The 24,258-nt window shown below is 39.3% G+C and overlaps 1 protein-coding gene across 1 annotated transcript in view; it reads left to right on the forward strand.

Annotated features, from left to right (window-relative positions):
- The window catches only part of ZNF407 (zinc finger protein 407), a 376,632-nt gene that overhangs the window by 234,522 nt on the left and 117,852 nt on the right, over positions 1–24,258 (forward strand). The window contains exons 5-6 of the mRNA XM_008160418.3: positions 1,664–1,747; positions 11,421–11,541. Coding sequence (XP_008158640.2) covers positions 1,664–1,747; positions 11,421–11,541 — 205 coding nt within the window. The remainder of the gene's footprint in view (positions 1–1,663; positions 1,748–11,420; positions 11,542–24,258) is intronic.

Below are 24,258 nucleotides of genomic sequence, written 5' to 3' on the forward strand. Positions count from 1 at the left end.
CCCACATGCATGAGGGGTTCATGCCCACAAGACAGTGGTGAGGAATAAATCGTGGAGAGCAGTTCTACCCCAATGTAAAATAGTATGTTAATATTAACAAGCAAATTATCTTTGTGGATTTTAAAAAAGTCTATGTTCAGTGTTATTTAATAATACAGCTAGTTAGAAAGATTTTTTATTTCTCATTGATTAAATAATTAAATGAGTGATTATAATTAAACTTTATTCTTCACAGCCCATCTACTCTATTCCTTTTTTCTATATTGAAATAGTGATGTCAAGGAATAAACTTAACCCCAAGATAGGAAAGTAAATATAGGAAAAATATTTAAATTTAGCTCTATTTTGTAAATGATAATAATGAACATTTTAAACATGCTATTACAAAATAGGATTAAACATAATTTGGTTAAAACTCTCTTTATTAATACATGCTTGTTTAAGTTAGAAAACCTAGTCATGCTCTTATGCAAGGGGAAGACCTTTTTGATTACCAAAGTTGTTCTGTTTTCTTATAGTTACTATTGTTTCTAAGCTTAAAAAAGGCAATGACCATTTCCCAACCCCCTCACGCTAAATCTCCGCTGTGACACACCAAAATGGTTGAGGACAAAGTAGGCTGACTCGACAGAGCCCTTGAAGACTTGTTGCATTAAAACATCTAAATGAGTAAAGTAGATAAAGATAGATACAAATGATTTATTTCAGTTTGGGAAAACTATTGTATAATTTCACTGGATCTCTCCAAGGTTAGCATTTTATTCTCACTGGCCCTGCTTCGTGAGCCTTATGGGATAAACTGCCTGGCTTACCGACACTTATTGCCTAAATATGCTGCAGTAGAAAGATAGATTGCATTTATAACATGCAGGGCAAAATGTTAGCTTGTGTAAAAATGCTTTAAAAATGAGCATTTACACACTTTTAACAAATACTGAGTCTGCCAAATCTGTCTCTAATTGTTGCCGCAGTTTCCAGGCCAGAGTTATCATTAAAGATGAATAATAGGAGTGTTGTACCCTTTCTTTAGCAATCCCTTCACTTTCTTTCTTATGCCTTGGAAGTTTGAGAAACATAAACAGCATTCAACTGCTATTGGTACTGAGTAATGCAGATTTTATTGATACTTGGATCTTCAGTATGTTCCAGGAAACCATTTAATTCACATTATTAAGTAGGAACTTATTAAAGAAGACACTGATAGAATCAGGTAAAACCAATTCAGTGTCCAAAGCTGTTAGAAAATTCATTGTTTTATTTAAGCAAAATCATATATACTGTATATTAACTATTCCGAGCAGTCTTTACTCAGCTCAGAAAGGCCAGATGTATGGGAATTGTAAAAAATCAGGATATGCATAAAAACTGTTCAAGTGCATAAAGCAGCCCCATCTGGAAGACATCTACCAGAAATGAAGTTGTACAAAACCATTCCATTGATAATAAAGCTAATTTTTATGGGTCTGACAAGTATGTAATTATGTTCAGTGGTGCTTTTCAGATTTTATCACAGTCAATAAACCGCAGTGGTAATTTCATTCCCATTTGACATATTTACATGGAAACATTTGATTGGAGGAATTAGTAACCCTGAAAGCCTTGATAGATATGTTTTAATGATCTGTGACCTCCGCAGTCCCTCATCTGTTTATTGTTGCAACAGGCGAGAAGTCGTTCCTGTGTGACCTCTGTGGCTTCGCTGGCGGGACCCGGCACGCCCTCACCAAGCACCGCAGGCAGCACACAGGTCAGTACTCGAGAGCAGTCCAGGCAGGCGCCCAGCATCGCTCCTGTTCCTCCGTGCTTGTCTGCTCGGCTTTTGTAAAAGCCACTGAAAATTGTTTGAATATCCTACGATTTCAATTCATCTATTATTATATTGTTGAAAACTAGGCCTACTCATGTTTTATGGATCAGGTGTCCTCTTGTAAACTCATGGCAAACAGGAGGGAAAAGAGTTTGGCCTCCAAAGAACAGACACAGCAGGCCCTTCACTGTAGGCCTGACTCTGCCTCGGACCTCGCAAGTGGAGGACCTCGTGGGTGGAGCCAAGGTCTGTGTTCCTCTCTGGGCCCCCTTTCAGTCAGTTTGCCCATCACCTCTATTACCCCCTTACTTACAGCCTCCCTGCCCCACTCTCTCAAGCCTTCCTAACCACGTAACCCTCTAGCAGCAATCTCTCAGTGAGTTTCACTGGTACATGAGGTTTGAACTCATTACTTTTTCAATTTTTGCTATCAAGAGTGAATAGCAACGAAGAGGGCAACATAAGTGGATGTGGACATTGAAGGGGATTTTGTTTTTCACGATATGCATTCTTGGCAATTTCACAAAATAAAATGATGCCTTCATTAGGAACACTTAAAGGTGAAATGTTTCAACATTTATGAAAATTGTTGACCTACTTGGTGTGCTATAATGGTTCCTATAAGTAATTATTTGAATAATTCTAAATTATATGTGCCTGGGATAGTGCTGTTATGGCATTGTCCCTTCTAATTGTCAACACAACCACTTTCTGCTCTCAAAGTGATTAGCTTAGATGTTAAATTATGTGGTAACACAATTGGTAACTAAGTGTTGGACTTTTATTAAGATACCATGAGTATGGCTGAGTTTGGCAGTTAAACTCAAAATGGCATGTAATGAAGATACATTTGTTTGTGGTACATTTTTATTCTTGACTAGTAGCCCATTTGCAGGAAGAATCCTGCAAGCAGCCGCTGCGGCTGTGTGTGCTGCTGCCGCTGCGGCCGCTGCGCCTGCACCCGAAGGCCACTGCCACCCGCCCCGCTCCGCCCCACTCCACCCCGCCCCGACTTGCCAGGCTTTCCCTCTGGCAGCCACCTTGCTTTCCACTTTTCCTCCCTCTTCCTTCTAAGTTGTCTTCAGTCTTCACTTCTCCCTCCCTCAGTATATGCAAATTAACCGCCATCTTTGTTGGGTAATTTGCATACTCGCCCTGATTGGCTGGTGGGCGTGGCTTTGGGTAGGTGGGCGTGGCTTGAGTGTAGCAAAGGTGCGGTCAATTTGCATATTGCTATTTTATTAGGTAGGATGTGTGATATTTAGAAGTTAGCTGCAGGTAGCTGTAATACCCATTATGCTAATTGTAAGGTCAATGGAAATTAATGCTAGCCATTTCTTTTAGATCTTAAGTTTACATGCTTTAGATTTCTCTGTGGGATAAGAGTCATTACTGAGCCCAAGAGAAGTTTCCAGTATTTAACATAATGTTGTAAACACAGACAACTTGGTAAACACAAATGTTTATGTTAAGTTTACAGTAGTGACTTGCGATCATACATTTTTAATCCAGCAACTTAAAGATTCTGCATAAGAGGTGATGAAGGAGCCCCATGGGTGGGCATCACCCTTGCAACTGTCTCTGAGAAGCTGGAAGTATGTGTGTGGCACGGTGTGTTTGTGCGAGGATTTTATTCTCACTGTTTTCAGTTTATTGATGACTGGTTGTTACCGTTCCAGTGCCACTGTTGTCACCTGTCACATGCTGGGTGGCCCTGGGGAACAGGTGACCCTCCTGTGTGCTGCCTTTGCCAGCATGGGGTGCTGCTCTTCCCCCGTAGCGGGGCCGGTAATGCTGAGGCGTTTACAGGCTATCGATCTGGAAGCCGGCATGGAGCAGCACAACTTTCTATTTTATGTTGGGTCCAGGGGCTCCTTATTACTTTGCTATTAACTTCATACCGTATAGGACAATGTCTCCCAGACAGAGCATCTGTCTTTTTGGCACTTACCTGCCACTGTGGCACAAATCACACATGATTCTTTAATACCAGAGTCAGTTCTTAAGACTGTACACTTCAGCCAAACAGCTTAGTGTAACTCAGTCTAGGTCCTTAGATTTTACACTGGATTTATAAAATTTAAGCAACATTCAGCTTATTTTTCCCCCAAGGCTGGAATTGTATAGTGCATTTGAAATCTTACGTTTTTCTGCTGTGTTCCTCTTTGATATGGTTTACCTTTTTACCACAGACTGCCCACGCAATTACACTCCGCTCGGAAAGGATAGGTATCAAAGGTGTTCCAAATGGTGGAAATAATGCCCCCCACCCCCCCCCCGGAATCCAATTGCCTGGTGGGCTGACACAGAACATCTTTCAACCCAAGGTTTACTTTCACCCCCTGTCAGAGAGCCCTTCCATCCAGGCACAGGAGCAACTCTCTCAAGTGGTTGGAGTGGTGGCTAGCTTCAACCACCCCCTACCACCCCCACCCAGCCTTCGGGGGAATGGATGCCAAATGTGAGCTTCCCAGTGGCGTGGCAGCCTGCCTGACAGTCACCCGAGGGCCCGCCCCGTGCTCAGGCCTTCTGGTGCCCCCTCATCTGACCTTGACTCTATTAGAGGAACTGAAGAGGCAGAATATTCCTTCCTGGTTATTTTGGCCAAAATTATTGCACAGAAAGAGAAGTGTGATCCTAGCTGGTTTGGCTCAGTGCATAGAGCATTGGCCTGCGGACCGAAGGGTCCCGGGTTCGATTCTGGTCAAGGGCACATGTTAGAGTTGCAGGCTCAATCCCCTGTAGGGGGCGTGCAGGAGGCAGCCGACAAATGATTCTCTCTCATTATTGATGTTTCTATCTCTCTCTCCCCTCTCTCTTCGTCTCTGAAGTCAATAAAAATATATAAAAAAAGAAAGAAAGAAAAGTGTGTAATATTAACCCTACCAGACCTGAGGCCCTGAATCTAACTGTCCCCTATACCTGGGCTCCCGAGAATTAAAGAGAAAAAAATCAACATGATATAGAAAAAGGTTAGTTACATGCAAACAAGTGGTTAGAATAAGATGGACCTTGGATACATTGTAGAAAATAGGTACTAAGCAAAGTACAGAAAATTAGGTAAAGCAGTACAGCGGCAGATTCGGAAATTACCGAAAAATTGGTACAACTGTCTGGTAGCCTTAAGGAAAATAGGAGGAAAGGAAATGTCATCTTTGTTCTTCTTTTTGAATAGGATGTATCCAGGTAGCCCTATTTTCAAGAGTAGTTAATGTCTTGCTTATAGATGTTGTCATATTTCTGGCTGCAGAATGACAATGGATTTAGAAGGACTGGCCCCAGTAGACCAAATAAACTTGATCAGTCCATCTGAAGTTTTTTCTTAATAAATGTGCACATCTCTTCATATAGCACCTATCTCATTTCCACCAGTAACAAATATCAGTGAACTGAAATTCTTATTTAAAATTTGTAAGGTTTGCTTTGAGATTTTACTATCTAGAAGTTGAGTTAATTTTCTTGACTATATATTGAAACTAACAAACAAGAAAGTTCTTTATTTCTGAAGTGTATTTCCTGAAAATATTTCCTGAAGAAATTATCATTTCTGGCTTAAAAAACAGGAGTTTTGAACATGCCACAAAATTAATGAGTTACAAATTAACTATTGTGTGCAGACTTGAATAAACTGCAGTTTGCATAAATGTACAAGTTATCCTCCATTATGAGCCTACTATTGAAGACATGCTTGAGCCTGCCTTAGTGGTCATAGCATAGTGTTTATGTAGCTTATTTTGGTACATTATACGTTTTTAATCTGTCAGCCTGTGCATAATTCAAATTTTCTTAATATTACACATTTTTATATATACTGTTGTCAAGTTCAATATGAAATAACAATTTACAGTTTATTGCAGTGATTTTCAACCAGCGTGCCATAAGAATTTTTAAAACATGCAATATCTGACTATTTAGTCAGGGTCACTGACCTCTTTTCCTTAGATTGTCCCCCCCAAAAATATATATATATATATATGACAACAGCCAACACAAAAATAACCATCTGCTGTAAGTAAATCAAAATTTTACCTGTTTTTTTTATCAGATCAACAAAAAATATATATATTTTTGGCATGCCGCAGAATTTTAGTCATTTGTTCATGTGTGTCATGAGCTGAAAAGGTTCAAAATAACTGGTTTATTGCAATATATTGCTAGTTTAATGTGAACTTCAGATTAATAGAGTTATAGAGAATATAAATGACATTATTCTTTAAAAGTGTTTTTAAATTTAACTTGTATGACATAAAAATGCCATAAAATTTAAATGAAATAAGCTATATTTATGTTTTTTAAGTGCTCATGTTTAACCTCCAAACCAAGAACATTAACTTTGAAGAATTTAGATGACTTTCAATTTATACCACTGATTCAGGCAATGAATCTGTAATATCACCCTTTCCTCCCCATGATTCCTATCAAATTCATAACAAATAGATAAAGCTGTCTACCAAGGTTACTAGAACAAACAAGTTATTGAGTCATGATGCCAACAGATTTTCAAACTTAGGTTGAATGGAATAAGATAATATCAGAATATAGTTATGAATTTGTTTAATTTAAAAAATACCTTTAAATTGTTTGGCTATTTAGATTTATTGTATTAAAATTGGAAGATTTGTACTACCTAACTTGAAGGCTTATTATGTAGCTACAATAATTATGACAGTATTGTATTGGCACACAGATAGATCAATGGAACAAAATAGATTTTGCATGTTTTGTCAGTTGTTTTTGACCAGTGTACAATATTTAGAGATAAATCTAACAATGGATGTGCAAACCTCTACATTGGCAACTTCAAAATACTGCCCCAAGAAATTAAAGAAGGTGTGGATAGAGTGATGTACCATCTTCATGGATTGGAAGACTCAGTTTTGTTAAGATTTCATGTCCTCCCACATTGATCATTTCAGATCTCCATCAGGCTTTTCTTTTTGAAAGAAATTGGGAATCTGATGTTAAAACTCAATTATGGAAGTGCAATAGTCTGAAATAATGAAAAATTTGAGAAAGATGAATAAACTTGAGGACTTATGCTATCTGACTTCATGACTTAATATAACGGTGTACTAATCAAGTCATTCTGGCATTAGCATCAAGGTAGACAAATAATCAAAGAAATAGAGTAGAGATTGTAGAGCAGATCCACACCTACATGGTCAGCATTGGCTATCCATATGCAATAAAAATGAACTTTGATTCATACATCACACCATATATAAAAATTTACTCAAAATGATCATAATTTAAATATAAAACCTAAAAATATAAAAATTCCAGAAGAATCTTTGTGACCATAGATTATCAAATAATTGTTCAATATCACATGGGAAGCCTGATTCTGAAATGAAAAATATCATAACTTGAAAAATCATACATTCATGTATTTAAAACTTCTCTTCCAAAGACCCTGAAAAGAATGAAAGACAAGCCACATACATGAGAAAAATACATGTAAATCACAAATCTTATAAAGGATATGTATTTTTAATTTATAAAGAACTCTAAAAACACAATTATAACATACCCAATTTGAAAAGGTCAAAAGATTTGAACAGGCATTTCACCAAAGAATATAAATGTATGGCCAGTACACACATGAAAAGATCCTCAGCATCATTAGAGAAACAGATTCAAAGAACTGGTCACACCATATGTCCGTGATGATGTGGAGCAAAAGCAACTCTCGTACATACCTGATAGGAATGTAAAATGGTCAAACCACTTCAGAAAACAGTTTAGCAATGCTTCACAAAATTAATGTACCTACTCTAGGACCCAGTCATCTGACTCCTAGATATATACCCAAGAGAGAAGGACTGTAGGCCCAAGCAGAGACTTGCTCATGAAGATTCATAATTGCTTCATTTGTCATACTCCAAAATGAAATGAACTCAGATGTCCTTCAGTGGATGAATGTATGAATATCCCATATTACCTCTCAAATGAAAGCAAAACCTGCCATTGTCATGACAGTGAGTTTTTGTATAAATCAGTTAGTATAATTGAGCTGTCGACAGCAATTAAGAAGCTGAGAACAGTTAGTCATGTTGACCCCAGTTGACCACTTGATTGGAATCTTGTAGATGGTATTTATTGTAAGGACAAATGGCTAAATGAGTAAAAAATTCCTCTCAACTCCCAAGATTTTTACTGTGCTTTGTATATGGTCTTTTGTTTTTCAAGGATAAGTAAAATATTTCCTGGTAGGATCTGCTAAAGAATATCTTGATGTTAAATTCACTGTTAATTATCTTAGGCAAGCTATAGGTTTGTCTCTACTGGAAGTGGGACCTGGGTGAGATGCATTGCTGTGTGAGAGGACTGCAGTAGGCAGTCCTGTCACAATAATGATAAAAATCACAAGTCATTGAGCACCCTGCTAAATGCTGGACACATGCTTTGTGTTCTTTTATTATTAAAAAATTTTAATATTAACACTATTGCAGATGTCCCCATTCTCCCCTCTTTTGCCCACCTCCACCGACTCCCACCTTCTCCTCCCTTGGCCTTCACCACAATGTTGTCTGTGTCCGTGGGTATGCATATACATTCTTTAGCTAATTACTTCACCTCTTTATCCAGTCACCCCACTCCTCTCCCCTTTGGCACCCACCAGTCTGTTCCATGTATCCATGCTTCTGGTTCCATTTTGTCCATCAGTTTATTTTGTTTAACCCTCACAATTACCCTGCTTGTTTGGTGGTATTACCCTCCTGTTCTTGCTCAGGGGATTTTACAGGTAGGGAGTGAATTATGGCAAAACCTGGATTAGGGAACCAGTCTGGCTTCTAACTGCTACCCTGGCTTCAGAGGCAGGTGAGATGTGTGTGCATCAGTTAAATGTTATGCACTTATGGTCAAGAGGATACATTCCAAGATCCTGAGCAATGTCTGAAACTGTGGATAGTACCAAGTCCTACATTACTATACACACATCCTCCTATCTAATAAAGAGGGAATATGCTAATTGACTGCCACACCCTCACAAGATGGCGGCATCCACAGCCACAAGATGGCGGCATCCAGCCCCTCAGCCCTGCCTCATCCAGCCGGAGTCCCCCAGTACCCTCACCCCTGCCAGGGGGTGGCAGGCACTACATGCCTCATCCAGCCAGAGTCCCCCAATCCCTTCAGCCCCACCTCATCCAGCCTCAGTCCCCAGTCCCCTCAGCCCCATCAGGGGGCGGCAGGTGCCACGTACCTCATCCAGCCGGAGTCCCCCAGTCCCCTCAGCCCCGCCTCATCCAGCCTCAGTCCCCTCAGTCCCGCCTCATCCAGCCGGAGTCCCCCAATCCCCTTAGCCCTGCAGGGGAAGGCAGTTGGGGGCAATCTGGCCGGCAGGGGAGGGCAGTTGGAGGCGATCGGGCCAGCAGGAGAGGACAGTTGGGGATGATAATGCCGGCAGGGGAGCAGTTAGGTGTCCATTAGGCTGGCAGGGGAGCGGTTAGGGGGCTATCAGGCTGGCAGGCAGAGTAGTTGGGGCAATCAGGCAGGTAGGCAGGCGAGTGGTTAGGAGCCAGCAGTCTCAGATTGTGAGAGGGATGTCCGACTGCCGTTTAGGCTCGAACCCTGCATGATTGCCCCAACCACCCTGTGGGATCAGGCCTCAACCAGCAGTCGGACATCCCCTGAGGGGTCCCAGATTGGAGAGGGTGCAGCCTGGGCTAAGGGACACCCCCCACCCCTCGTGCACAAATTTCGTGCACCGGGCTTCTAGTATCTATGATAAAGTTTAATTTATAAATTAATTTCAGTAAGAGATTAGCAACAATAAAATAGAACAATTATAACAATATACTGCACTAAAGGCTATGTGAATGTGGTCTCTCCCTCAGATTATTTGATTGCACTGTATTCACCCATCTTGGGATGATGTTAGATGACACAGTGCAGATGGGATGAGATGGAGTGAGGAGAAGGATGCAACTCTGTGACATAGTGTTAGGCTACTGTTGACCTTTGACTTTATGTCAGAAGGAGGATCATCTGCTCTGTAACCATGTCCATGGTTGGGTATCAGGAGCAGGGAAATTCAATATTTTCGGACCATGATTGATCAAGGGTATCTGAAACCTGCAAGTGAAACAGTAGCTAAGCGGGGATGGCTGTACATAAAATCAACCTGTCATACTTAGAATTTCTGGGACCAGTTTCTGTTGAGAAGGGCAGTACTTACATTATACCTTCTGGGAAGAGGTGGTGAGGATTTCTCTAGTTTATCGCTGTCCAATCAACCTGTAATGTGAGCTACATGTGTCATTTTTAGTTTCCTGGTAAGCACATTGATAAAAGAAAAAGTAACAGGTGAAATTACCTTTTAAATAGTTAATTTACCCAAATACACCCAACTTATCATTTCAGTATTGTATCAGTATAACATTATTATCAACACTTTATTATGTTTTGTTGCAGGAGCTTAAAATTGGTGTGTGTATTGACACTTCTACTTGCACATGGCCACTCAGAGGCTAAGTTTTCATCTAAGGCAGTGGTCGGCAAAACGTGGCTCGCGAGCCACATGCGGCTCTTTGGCCCCTTGAATGTAGCTAGGGGTTAGAACCACTTCTTCAAAATAGACTTGCCCAGGCCGAAAACCGACTTCTGCGCATGGGCCACAAAGTTTCAATTGCACTGTACGTGCACTCCCGTACGTGGTATTTTGTGGAAGAGCCACACTCAAGGGGCCAAAGAGCCGCATGTGGCTCGCAAGCCGCGGTTTGCCGACCACTGATCTAAGGCCACAATCTGTGTTTACATTGATAAACTCTCCTTCACAATGTAGATTCTCATTCCCAGACTGCCCCAGATAGACTTATACATTCTTTCAATAAGTGAATCCAGTGTCAGTTTTAAATTTATATTAATTAAAGTTAAATACCACATTTCACATGCTCACTAGCCAGTGTAGCTAGTGGAACTAAAAACTGATGAGACTCGGTGATTTCTTTGAATGTGTGTGTGGAGGAGGGGTGAGTAAAGGAGAGAAAGGTACTCATCGAAGGGCAGCCATGCGTCCTGTGTGAGGCCCTGAGCTCGCTCGTGGGTGAGTCGTATGTGTGGATAGATCTGTTATATCTACCTGGGAGATAGAGTTTAAGAGCTAGTGAATACCAGTGTGAATGTTTCTTTGAAGCCTCTGTTCCTTTTATTCCATTTAATGAACGGTAATTTCCCTTCACTTCTAACTGTATTTTCTTTGGTACCAGTGTTTAGCTTTATTATTTTTTTCAGATTTACCTTTAAGATTATAATAAGTTTTGTACTATATATTCATTGAGATTTTTATAGTGACTCTAAGGTAACATAGTTTGTCAAATGACTTCAAATATAGTGCTAGGCCAGAGCTAAAATTAAAATTCCTGTCTGTAAGTTATATGTGAACTATAGATTGTGTACCATTCTTGCATTCCAATAGAGAAATAAAATTGGGGCTGTCTTCTTTCTAACTCTGAGAATAAATTTTAAATGTCCCAAATATGTGTAGCATTGAACTGTACTCTTAAAATTTCATAGAAATAAGTTTCTTTTTAATTGTTAATAACAGGTTTAGCCCTTCATTTCCAGTATTTATGATTATTCATGTACAACACTTCTTGATGTATTACAGGGGAAAAGCCTTTCAAATGTGACGAGTGTAACTTTGCCTCCACAACCCAGTCTCACCTGACTCGGCACAAGCGGGTGCACACGGGAGAGAAGCCCTACCGGTGCCCCTGGTGTGACTACAGGTAAGGACTCTTTCTGACCAGGTAGAGCATTTGGGTTGCCACCAGGGGTTAAAATCCTGTTAAAAGTTATAGAACAGTGTCTCTGGTCAGCATGAATTAGCACAGTTGAAAGCATCATTCACTAGTTAGGGAATTCAATTCACCACCTAATTTTAGTGACTCTTTTGAAAATAATAAAATTGTTTTCCATTTTCTATAATCTTTACATTTAGGATTTATAATCCTTTGGTACACCTAAATTTCAAGTGATTTAATGTCTTGGCCAAAGTAAGGAACCATTTCATTTAAACAGTCATTCGGTGCATATGGCTTCTTATCTGCTATGGGTGAAGCACTCAGGCAATGGAGATAGCATTAGAAAGGCTTCCTGCCTTTAAGGGTGTTGTAGCGTAACAGGTGACCTGTAATGTTCAGAAATCATTTCAATACAGAGGCCCTGGGTAAATACAGAAGCCAGAGCAGTGTATAGAGAAGGAACACGTTTGGCCAGAATGAGTCCTCCTATCGGAGCAAGTATTTCAGCTGGTTTAGAAGATTGGTCAATTTCAGACACATTTATGCTCTACAAGCAATCAGGAGGTATTGACAGAGTAGCATTTTTATGTTCAAGGTATGTTGGAGGTCTATGTGTGCTTGTGAGGTCCATATGACAAAGGACCCTGCCCAGTTGCAGAGTTGTGGTCAGCGGCAGCAAAGTAGAGATGCAGAGAAGTGGGAGAGATTCAGAAAGTGGGGTCATCCTCTGTGACCAGGTGTGTGTAGGAACAGAGGGCAGAGGGACAATAAGATGGGGATGACGTTGCACCTGGAGCCTGTGAGTGAAGTCAGCACTCTTGAGGTGTCTGTGAGATACCACAGGGTGTGCAGGCAGCGAGTGACATCTACCTTAGGAGCTTAGCCAGCAAACTGTAGCCTGAAGCGTAGTGGGAGGGCCTTCTTCATGCTGGAGCAGAAGCTCTTGTGGTGCCTGTTACACTTGCTGAGAATGGTTCTTCCAGCACAGTCGCCTTTGTTAAATATTATAATCTGTACCTTAAACCTGATGCCCTCTTTATTTTTTTAAGTTTAAATTCTTTAATGTATTACATAAGTCTCCTTTCCCCCCCCCATTGACCTCTCCCTGGCCACCACCCCCAACCCCCAGCACATGCCCTCACCTTCCCTCCCGTCCCCTGTCTGTGTCCATTAGTTATGCTCATTTGCATGCATACAAGTCCTTTGGTTGATCTCCTACCCCCTCGACCCCCCACCTTCCCTCATAGGTTGGACAGTCTATTCGATGCTTCTATGACTCTGGATCTGAAGCCCTCTTTAAAAGACTGGTTTTTGTATGTCTCTTGATGTAGCTTGTGCATTCAGTAAATATATTGCCATAATCTCTATTATTATCCTCATTATTGCATTAAGTTTTATTTTAGAGGTCATCTAATAGTACAGAGATATTACAGATATATTTCATTCATTAATTATTCATTCTTTCAACATTTTATGAGTTCCATCTTTGCTGAACACTAGATTGGTGTTTCTTGGAAATTTGGTAAAATGGTGATCCTATTAGAGGTAGTCACAGAAATTCTAAGATGCTTATAACTTGAGTTCTTAAAAAATAAATGTTATTGGAGGCTCTTTTTTCTTATTAAAGAGGTCATACCATGTAGTTTCCTTCCCTATAAAACACAAAAAAGAAATTAGAAAGTTATAAAAATTTCCCTTAATTACCACTCCTACTGTTAGGATTATAACTTTTTAGTCTGTACTCTAAGCATAAGGTTTGGGGCTTTTCTGTTTCTTTCATTGTAAATTTTATATTTCACATTTAAATTGTAACTACCCTTATGTTTAATTTATCTTGCATAACTATGGCTTTCAAGCTGTTATTTTTAAGTAGACGAACTATTATTTCAAACAAGGTCATGTACAGACCCCATATATATTGGAAAAATGGGAGAATATTGGGTGAGGATTAAAAGAGAAAAGAAAAAGACCTATCTAGATTTTTGTGCTTATCCATGTTTGTTTGTTTTTTAAAGAAATTGCTAGAAGTATGATTTAAGGATTTTGATAGTATTACTACAAAGGCTGGAATTCAATTTTGTTTTGCTGATTAGGACTGTGTTTTAGTCAACTCAAGTCTTTATTTGCATAAATATATTTAAAAATATTTCAGGTTTCCTCTTTGAAATTATGTTATACCTTTGCTAAGGTTGAGGTTGTATTACTTTTCCCTATCCATGTGATCTCCCTGAAATAGCATCACTTCCATTGAGACATGCACTTGAGCCAGCAGGACCCATCTCTGTTAGCTGTGTTAGACTTCTATGTGCACGCAGTGAAAAGAGGATGTGTTTTCTAAGAATACTGTGCCTGTCCCATGAATCAGTACTGAGGACATTTAAATCTAGTCATATCTACCACATTTCCTTTTGAAATGCTTACAATCCCTGATAAAAGGGTGATTTTATATTAAAAAATTTTAAATAATTGTTATTGAAAGAAGAGTTTGAACAATTTTTGTTCATTTGAGTTTATTATTCTGGGTACATATGATTAGGTTTGTTTTAGTGAACAAAAGTACAGAAAACTTGCAAATATATGAATGCTTCTGAAGTTAGGGATTATGAGTGAAATGTGGAATTTACAACAGGGACCTTTGTTTTCTTGTTGATAAGCAAAAGATTTAAAAATGAGCAGATAATTAAGTTCAAAAAGATTGTTTTGGCTGCATAGCATAAAAAAATGCTTACCATACTTACCTCACAACAATAAGAAAACATCTCTCACAGGATCAAGTAAATTTGAATATATATGATTTCTGTAGAATGAAAATATCTATAAGATGAAAATATCTATAAGATGAACACCTTTGCTAAGAAGATTAGGTCATATTTGTGTTATTGATACCTTTCCATAATAGTTTATTACTTAAAATATTTAATTAATTTTTTCCACTTAGATTCTTATTTGTTTAATATATATACATAAAAGTGATTCCTATAGAGTATCCTTATCTTTGCCATTATTAACACTTATTTTCAGGTAAGTAACCATCATTAGAAATTGCATTATTATTTAAATTTCATTTGAAAATATATTTTTTCATTTTATAAATTGAACATTAGTGCACAAATACTAGTAGTAATAACTATTTATGAAAAATGTGGATATAGATTTGTTTACAAAAGAATTTTATAATTGGTCTTTTGAACCTGGGGCTATTTTTCAAGTTTGCATTATTAATTTAGGCAATGACATTTCATTCTATTTAGATGTAAACATGTACCCCTTTCCCAAGCTTTTACTGTCTAAAATATTCAAACATCTAATCAATTACACCTCAGTATATTTTATCATTACTCCAAAATTTTTTCACCATTAATTATTATTCATTATAATTTCAAAGCACAAATTGAGATTCATAGCAACTGTCCTATATTATTTATGCAGCAAATTCATTAGATTTGTTTCTACATTAAAATGGAAGCAATCTAACATTTTCTATATTTTTATTTCCCTTTGCTATGTATTGTCACTTCTATATTAATGAGAAATATAAAAGCTTTAATATGTTGTAAGTACCCTCTCTAATAACGTGAATCTGTTTCCCTGTAGATTTATTTATATCAAACTGTACACTATTTCACCGAGGGCACTGGCTTTCACATAATAGTAGATGGCCCTAATTGAACTTTCTTTTACATGAATAATCTCATTGGCTTCCATTTTTATTTAGTATTTATGGGGAAATACAATAAATGCATATTAAATAGTAAATGACTGAGAAGTCACAAAAAGTAGCACAAATTACTACCTGCAGTATTAAAAATATTAAGGATAATTGTATGCTGCACTTTGTCATTTTGTAAATTAAAGAAAACTAAAATTTCAAGCCAAACTCTGGCCATTTGATCCTTTATTTATTCTACCACTTTGCTTGACCTTGGAGTAAGCTCATCTCTTTAAGACTCTGCTTTGGGTCAGATTTTTCTCAACTGCATAACAGCCTTAGTACTTCCAACCATACATACACTCTTTAAAAAGTTTTTTTGTTTGTTTGTTTGTTTTTACTATTCTCCTTTTCATTTTATTCACTAATTTTATTCTCATTTTAATTACTTGAAATTATAACCCCAAATAGAAATATATTATATAGCTGAGGAATAAAATCTATAATTCCTGCCTCATTAAAGGATTACTTTGTTGTTTTGCTAAACTTGTAGGAAATACTCTTTAGTTTTTTTCCCTTACTTTTTGGTTTACTTAGCTCTTGACCATTGTATACCATAGAAGTCATTGATACTAGGTTTTGATCTCATGAACAATATTCTTTTCTTTTTTGGGTGAGTGTAACATTGAATCCAGGTGTGGTATCGAAATAGAAATTTGATTTTTGTGATACTTTCTAACATCTAAATATTTTGTCTAGTATTTTTTATAATTGAATTCAATAGGTTTCCATACGTATAAGTGCCATAGGTAGAATTAGCTTTTCGTCACAACTATTTGTGTCCTAGAAATGTTTTGTCAAACGATACTTTTAATTTGATTGAATTCTATCTTAACTTTGCATGGTGCTGGAAGCATTGTGGAGGTAGTTTTAAGATGTAATACCAGAAAACTGTGCTTGCAATAATTATTTACTTCCCTTTTAAAAGTTTGTATTACTTTCTCAAACATATATTTCTATAAAGTGTCTCAGTTATGAAAATTTTGCAGGTCTTAGATAATATGCATTTTAATTTGCTGTGTGAACATCTTATGTGTCTCATGCATGAGGCTGTAAGGTCAGCTGTTTTAGGTGTTGTGCAGCAAGAATTCAGTGTGCAGTAGGATCTGTGTCCTTGTCTGCCAGGGTGTCATCAGCATCCTGAGCTAGGGAGACGGACTCCACAGGGGAGACTTTTTGCTTTTGGGTGATCTCTTTAGAGAGTTTCAGTTTTCCTTTGGCTTCCTGTGCAGGCAGGTCCCCAGGTTGTACCAGGGGAAACAGTGGATAGAACAAACTTGCATTTGGCCAAATAATGACAAGGAGGAAAAATGGATGTTTGTCTGGGTAGTAGAGCATCATAGATACCAAGGTAGAGAAGTGAAATCATATATAACCAACAAACAGCACCCATTTCTTGTTCTGAAGAGTCAGAGGTAGCATTTATTTCTTTTGGGTAATCAAATGATGCCTCAAGCCTAGTTATATCAGAATAAACTTTAAATCATACTATTTTATCAGCAAAATAAGCCAGAGATAGGCTAATACTGCATGATATCATTTATATGTAGAATCTTAAAAATAAAATTAATAAAAGGTTAAACTCATAGAAACAGGAGCAGAAATGTGGTTGTCAGGGTCTGGGGTGTGAAATCGGTGTTCCAACTCTCAGCTCTGACATGGACAGGTCTGGGTCTAATAGCATGGTGACTGTGGTTGTTAACACTTGTAAAATCTAAATTAGCTGGGAGAGTAGTACTCCTGTGTTCCCTCCCCCCAAAAAAAGAAAGATAAATTAAAAAACACACACTATTTTTGTCATTTAAAGTGCAAGTCAATACTGTTTTGTTTATCTCAATTATATCAGCTCTTTATATTATACTCTATTGTAACTACTAATCCAGTTAGCAGAATAAAAAACAAATGTGCTAGCCTAAAAATCCAGTTAATTAGCAAATCATGATGATTCCAAGGCTGTCTTCAGATTGTGGAGTTTCTTTTTGAAGGCAGTGTGTCCGTGTGTGGTGTGTGGTGTGGGCAGTACTTGCTCCTGAACTGCCCCTCCTGCTCTCCCCGCCACAGTTCAGCCAGCCACAGGCAGGTGTCAGTGTGGCGGTGCTGAGGGAAGCTGGTTTGGTCATTGAAGCAGAGATGCTGCCTCTGAGGGGCTGCTGGCATGTGTCAAGGCGACATTGTGGAGGTGGGCTGTCTTTCTAGTGGAGTGTTGTTTCTGGTAAGTTTAGGTTGGATTTTTTGAGAGTGTCCCTTACAAAATGACATAATTGTATCTTCAGGTTTTCTATAATGAATTATGAAAGTAGCTGTTTGTAAATGTATTCTCCCCCTGCCCCTGAATGTTTCTGTGTTTCAGCAGAAATTGGATTCTTTCTGAATAAGTATCTTCTCATTTTCTCTGACCATTTCTTTAGTGAATTTCATTTTTAATCTAATCATGGTTTTGATTTGGTTCTGTGTTTTCCATACTGTGTGTGTCTAATTGATTGTCATACATAACATGCCTTACCCATACTTTTCTTTTGTATTCTGTAACACCCAAGCACATGGGCTTCTTAAAACTTTGGTTTCAGCCTGAAGTTTGTCCTGACACAGCACATGTTTGTGAGGCCTTTAGTTAATGTTGGTAAATGCTCATCTAACAAAACTCATTTAAGTAAAAAGAATCTGTAGAATTGAAGACAAATAGATTCCATAGCATTAAAAATTGCGAATTGGTTCAGATATTTTTAAAAGGATAAAAAAATCTAAGATAATTCCTTTTGTTTATCAGAACAAGTAAGTTGTTTTGTTGGTTGATGGAGCTGAAATAAGCTTTGGGATCACAGATTAATTAGGAGACCCATTTGAACACAAAGTGACCACACACTCCCTGTGCTATCTCTTAAAGTAGAAGCAGATAAACATGTTTATTTAACCTGCTCTCCTCGAATCCCAAATCCAGTCATTATAAAAGGACCAAAGCTATCTTTGGGGATGGTCTTTCTACAAGGAATTACTATGGACAGTCCCTTGGGTGGTAGTTAGATATATCTGTATATATTATGTTAGAAAGGAAGGCCTTAGAGATGAAAAAAATAGAAAATATTTTTTTGGGGCAATAGTCTGTTGCATAATAAGTTATTCCTCAGACACTAGAGCTATTATCACACAACAAAACACTTGACTGTGTAACTATCTATATCTTCTGTCATTGGAGGCTGCTGCCATGTGCTCGTTAGGAAAATTCTGTCATTGCCAGGAGGTTCTGGCAGCAGTGAGCGAAAGTCAGGCTTGCCCTTTCCTGTGTGGGTGGGGTGAAACCCCTGGCTGTGGGTGTGGAAGAGAACAAAGCAGAATAAAGTAGATTTGAAGTAAATCAGAGCATGTGACCAGTTGTCATTAGTTCATTGAGAATGCAATATATTTGTTATTTCATTTTATTTTCAGATCATTTGTTTCAACATATTCTGAAGTATTGCCTCTCCAGGCCTGTATAATTGTGGAAGAAAGAGAAAGAAAGCAAAGTGGGACCATTTAGGATGGGGTGACGCATCGGTGTGTGGGGCACAGGGAGTGAGGGCAGCATCTAGCCCAGTGTGGCGTCTCCACCGTGAGCTCCCTTTAATGGGATGAGCTGAGGCCCTTGAGGTGGTAGCATGTGTTTCTGTTTTGCTTTCCCCTAAGAATGTCTGTAAAAACAAGATTACATCATTACGTCTTTATTTTCTCAATTAAGAGAACGTAGCACAAACTTTTTGTTGATTTTTTTTTTCCTATTTTGAGAAGTATGTGTTTGTGAGAACATCTATATGGCAAGAAGTTCTGAATTTATTATCTTTTGGGGAAAGTTCGTAATTTGTTCCTTACTGCAGAGCAGCCTTGGCCAGGGCTGAGGTGAGAACCACACTGCCACTTGAGAGGTCCTCACTCCTGGAGGAGGAAAATGAGTGTACTTTGGGACCAGACTTCACCTTTATTGTGTTCAAACTTTGGAAATGCCCACAGGCTATCCAAACAGAGTCCTGTCAGGTATGTTCAGTACTGATCTATGTTGAACTTGAAGGCATCGATGTGATTGATATTTCCCTTGGAAATTGTGGAAAGTGGAAAAAGCAGAGGGCAAGTAGCACCTTAGGTGAGGCTGAGAGGTAGCCTCCCACATCAGGTGTGCAGTGACAGAAGGACAGTGCAGGCCGCCTGTTTGTCACCGAGAGGCCACAGCTCTCCTGGGAAGACCCACTGTGGGGAAGTGACGGGAACAGAAACTGAGAAGTGAAGGGGCTCTGACTGGACAGCTACTCTGTGAAAACCCTGGGGAAATGGTGGCAGGAAGAGCTCCGGATAGAGGAAGCGCTGTGTGTGTGTGTGTGTGTGTGTGTGTGTGTGTGTGTGTGTGTGTGTGTGTGTGTGTTTATTTTCATTAGTTTGCTTAAGATTGCTCTACATTTTACTTACATGCTTACCTGCCAGGGGAAAGAGCCAACATTTTACCTAAAAGCATGGAAAGTTGGGGTGTTGTGAGACATGAGGGGCACCAAGGAAGTTTTGAGTAATCCTACAGAACTTGTGGATGTGTGGGAACCAGAGCCGTGCCTCGATGCTCCCTCCATGGTATCTCTCTCTGGAGACGGGAATGGGGCTTCAGAATCGCTGGGTCTTTCTGTCCATCTGATAGAACAAAGTTCCCACATTGGCGGGGATGGCACAGCACCGATTGTCACTCGTGTCGTGTTCAAAGTTTTGAATCAAGAATATAGAGACTATAATGGTATATTATTCCCTCCCCACCACACACCACCAAACATTTCGATTTTATTTGCTTTACATGAAGAATTTCCACAAAATGCTACATTACTTTAACTGTTACATGTAATTCAGAAATTTGCTGGGCACTAGCTAACAAGTCAGTGTAACCATTCAGCACACATTCATTGTAAATGTCGTCTTTTAAAATGTGACATCTTTTCTATGACTTATTCTAAACAATTTTTGCTAATGTCTCAAGGTTTTTCTAAGACTAGTAAATCTAACAGGCCACTCTAGTGACATCATTAGCCATTTATTGTGATGACACCTGACTCCCACCAATATTTATAGCCCATTCCATTTGCTTTACCTACCTTTCCTTTGTCTGGCTTACAACAAATAATTGTAAATTTGGTGTAGGTCTTTCACCAGCCATGGTCCTAATTACATTTTCTGTGTACATCTGTGCTACAACTTCTGTTGTACTGTTTTAGATTGACCCCTACCACCTTCAAATTGCAATATTTCTAGAAATGTGTAACTCTGCTACAATGGTGCTACCAAGAGAAGGCAGCAATAAGTATCCTGGTGGTGCTGGAGTTAGTGTGATAATGGGAAAAGTGAGGGCAAATCTGTCCCTCCTTAGGGTGAAAGGGACATGATGTGTTTTCAGGACTTAAGGTATGTGACAGCCGCTGAGTCTTGTTAGTTGTCCTGGCCACTAAACAGTGGACCTAAGTCATAGATTGTTCACAGGCTGACGCGTGCCGCTTTCAGCAGTCACTGACATTTGTATGGCTTTCCTTTGTTTGATTCTATTGGAATTTTTGCTGCTTTGTTTCATTATAAATCACAGTCACCACAGGATGGTTATGCCTACATCTCAATTTTTGGAGTTAGCTTGGTTTTTAACTTTAAAAATGAAAATTGAGGTAGTTCTGTACATATCGCCACAAATGTTTGGCATCATTTCTGAAAGTACAGATATAGGTAGTAGAAGTGGTCACCACAGTTCCTGAAGGGAGTGTGTTTTAGCATTGTCTGCAGCGTGTTATCAAAATGGTCGAGGCTGCTACCTTCTCTAGGCCAGCTCAGCTTTCTGAAGGAAGACGGGCCCAGAGACCCCAAGCAGGAGTGGGGAGAACGAGCCAGCGTGTCACTGGGATATGTCCTATCAGTTTCCGGCACCCCAGTGCCTATGCCTGAGAAATGTGTAGATGGTATCAGCATATATATGTTTTAAATACATGTTCTTTTAATTTAATGATTTCTGTATGGCCTTTGAAAAATGTTATGAATATAATGATTATACAGTCCAAATCTTCTTGAGTTATGGAGACTAGTTTTCAACTACATATGCACATACATACATTAACTTCCTTACATCTCTTTTTAACAAAAAAATCTTAAAACATTGTGTGCTCTGATGTGAAAGAGGCTCCAAACCAGGTTTCTGTTTTCTTTTTAAGGGCTTTTGTAGTTTAAAACTGGAATACATGTTTCCTTTAGCTGTAAAAGCACAATCAAGGCACCGTGATAAGTGAGTCAGTATTGTAAAAGTAAAACGGATTTTGCCTTCACTCACATGAGCTATAGGAGGAGGAAGCTTTATTGTCCCTGGGAAAGTGATAAGGCAGAGTAATTGTATATTATACTGTCCCGGAACATCTGCCTGAAGACTGTGGAGCAATTCATCTATCACGGGCGCTCCGCGTGTTGTGTCTTCCTGCTTTAACCCGTCCCCACTGCCGGCCTGCGCAGAGGTTCTGATAGGGACTGCGCCTGGGCTGGGGCTCACATTAATCAGTCCCCTTGTTCAACACTGCAGCTGACATAATTACAACCTGCACACAGCAGTTATTCACGTCGAGTCCTTGTCACTCGTGGTGGAAACTACAGCGCTGCGATCCCGGAGGAGATTGCCTTATCACGGAGAACAAGGGCCTCAGGAGTGGGAGAGAATAGAAATGGGAAAACATCTTGCGGGAGTACTATATATTCCTTTAAAACAAGACATTCGAGAGACTCACCCGGACACAGGGGCATTGTGTGCAGGCACTGAAATGAACCAGTTAGTGTTTTTAAGTGAGTCCTGTGAGCAGTTTTATAAAAATACAAGCAGATGATTAAATGTGTTCAGTGCTCTTTCGTATTTAGTGACTCTTCTCTATTAACTTTTTCTTCAAATGTGATCATATCAGCTTAGAATTATAAAAGGTTTAAATGCTCCTTGATAGGACTCAGTCTAACAAAATAAACAAAGTATGCATTTTAAATGTACTATCAGGCAACTATTTACTTAACTCGGAGAGATTTGCAAGGAATAGAGTTAGAGCCAGGGAAGGGTTCTTTAAAAAGACTTTGAAAGATAGGGAAGTGCCCTGTCCCATGGGCCATGGAGCAGAAATATTGACCGAGGAGCTGAATAATAACCCTTCTGTCCTGAGCTGCACCTCTGCACTCTAACCTGCACAGGTGGGGAGCCAGCCAGTTCCTCTCCTGCCCATTTGTGCGGGTGCGGTGTCTGCTTGGCACTGAAGAAGCGTTTACAGTCTCAGGCATTCCCTTCCCTGCCCCTACCAGAGCTGGAGCCTGTGTGCCTGTGTGATTTATGTGGTTACCTGCAAAACTGGTGAGCCACGCTAGTATGTGCAGATGCCAAAAGTGGCTGGTGTTAGAAATCCAGCTTTTTTATTTTTCTCTCCAACTTTATTAGATTGTCTCAAGTAAAACCAGGGTCTGGTCTAGACTCTCAGAAATATTGTGAAACATGTTTTTGGATCAGGAACACTTTTACTTATATCACCTTAAATTTGCAGAGGTTTCCACTAGAGCAGTGGGGAACATCTGGCCCACGCAATCATTTGGTCTGGGCCTGCCAAGGCATTAGGGGTGAGTTAATTAAATGTTTGACCAAATGTAGCAGGCTAATTTTTAAGTTGATAATTTTGTGTGGCCCACCAGTGATGTTATAAATACCAAATGGCCCTTGGAGAAAAAAGGTTCCCCACTTCTGCTAGAAGAAACTACAGTATATTTTCATATGTATATATACACATCAGAGATACTTAAAACTTGATTTGTAAAGTAATATTTTTTGGAGGGGACTCAAAGTTTCGTGGATGCACGTCTGTGTAATTTAGGCCTCCGTGATGTGTCTGCACCTTTTTGCCCTCCTTAGCCTCTCTCACAAATGCGATTTGAACGATTGCTGGGACAGAGAAGGTGGCCAAGGCTGCACTTTCTCATACTTTTTCTGTAAGGCTTCTCATCCACATGCCTTCCTGGTTTTCAGCATCTCCCTTTGCCCAGTTTAACGAGTTTTAACAGGAAGGGAGAGGATGACACGCACTCCAGAGACAAGGAGGGCGGGTATCTCAGAGGTCCATTCTAAACATCATGGCCCAGAAGCAGGGAGGAGAACCTCACCAGCGTTGGGCACACTGGGCAGTTAGTGGGAAGAGGAGAAGGCTGTGCAGGGCATTCTGGTTTTCACACATCACGAGCTTCAAGCGATGTGTTAGCTCAACCTTGGAAATTATTTTTGTGGTCAGATAAGTTTGATGAGCACTCTATATATTTCACCCTTTTCCACTTCTTCAGGCTCATAATGAACAGCATGTTAAAGATTCACAATATTCCTATCATAGAGAAACATGTAATTTTGTTTAACTGAAGTGTGTGAAACTTTGGTCAGCAAGGCCTTTCCCCAGAGCCCTGTAGAGATCATGCCGGACAAAGTATGCTGGAATATTTCTATTCGTTAAAGGATAGGCAACGATAATAACTGCTGCACATTTCTACCTGAGACTCGGGGCATTAGTTTCTCAAAAGCACTAGTGTAAGGCACCTGATCTTTGCTCAGCTTACTCAGTGGTTTCACTTATATGAGCATTTATTCGGCCTTTTGACTTGGTGCCAGGTGAAAGTCTATGAGGTTGTGGTACTTTCTCTAAGTTACTCTTTTCCTCTTTTTCTAGACTAATGACATATCAGTATATTAAGAAGGAAAATAGTTAAGAAATGTATTTTTTCTCTTTGGGCTGGAGAAGAAGAACCAGGAGACATCAAGATCTATGGTCTGTATGTAATACTTTAAACAATAAAATAAAATTAAAAAAAAATATCTAGGTTCTGCACTTGCCAGTGGCTCTCCTCCCTTCCCACAATCTGTAGGGCAGCCTGAGTCCTGCGCAGGTGCACTTTGCAATTCTTATTTTTTCACTACACAAAGTGTGTGCAGGTGGCTGTTTTTGAAATGCACAGTTTTC

This window comes from Eptesicus fuscus, chromosome 12, assembly GCF_027574615.1.
Source record: "Eptesicus fuscus isolate TK198812 chromosome 12, DD_ASM_mEF_20220401, whole genome shotgun sequence".
NCBI lineage: Eukaryota > Metazoa > Chordata > Mammalia > Chiroptera > Vespertilionidae > Eptesicus > Eptesicus fuscus.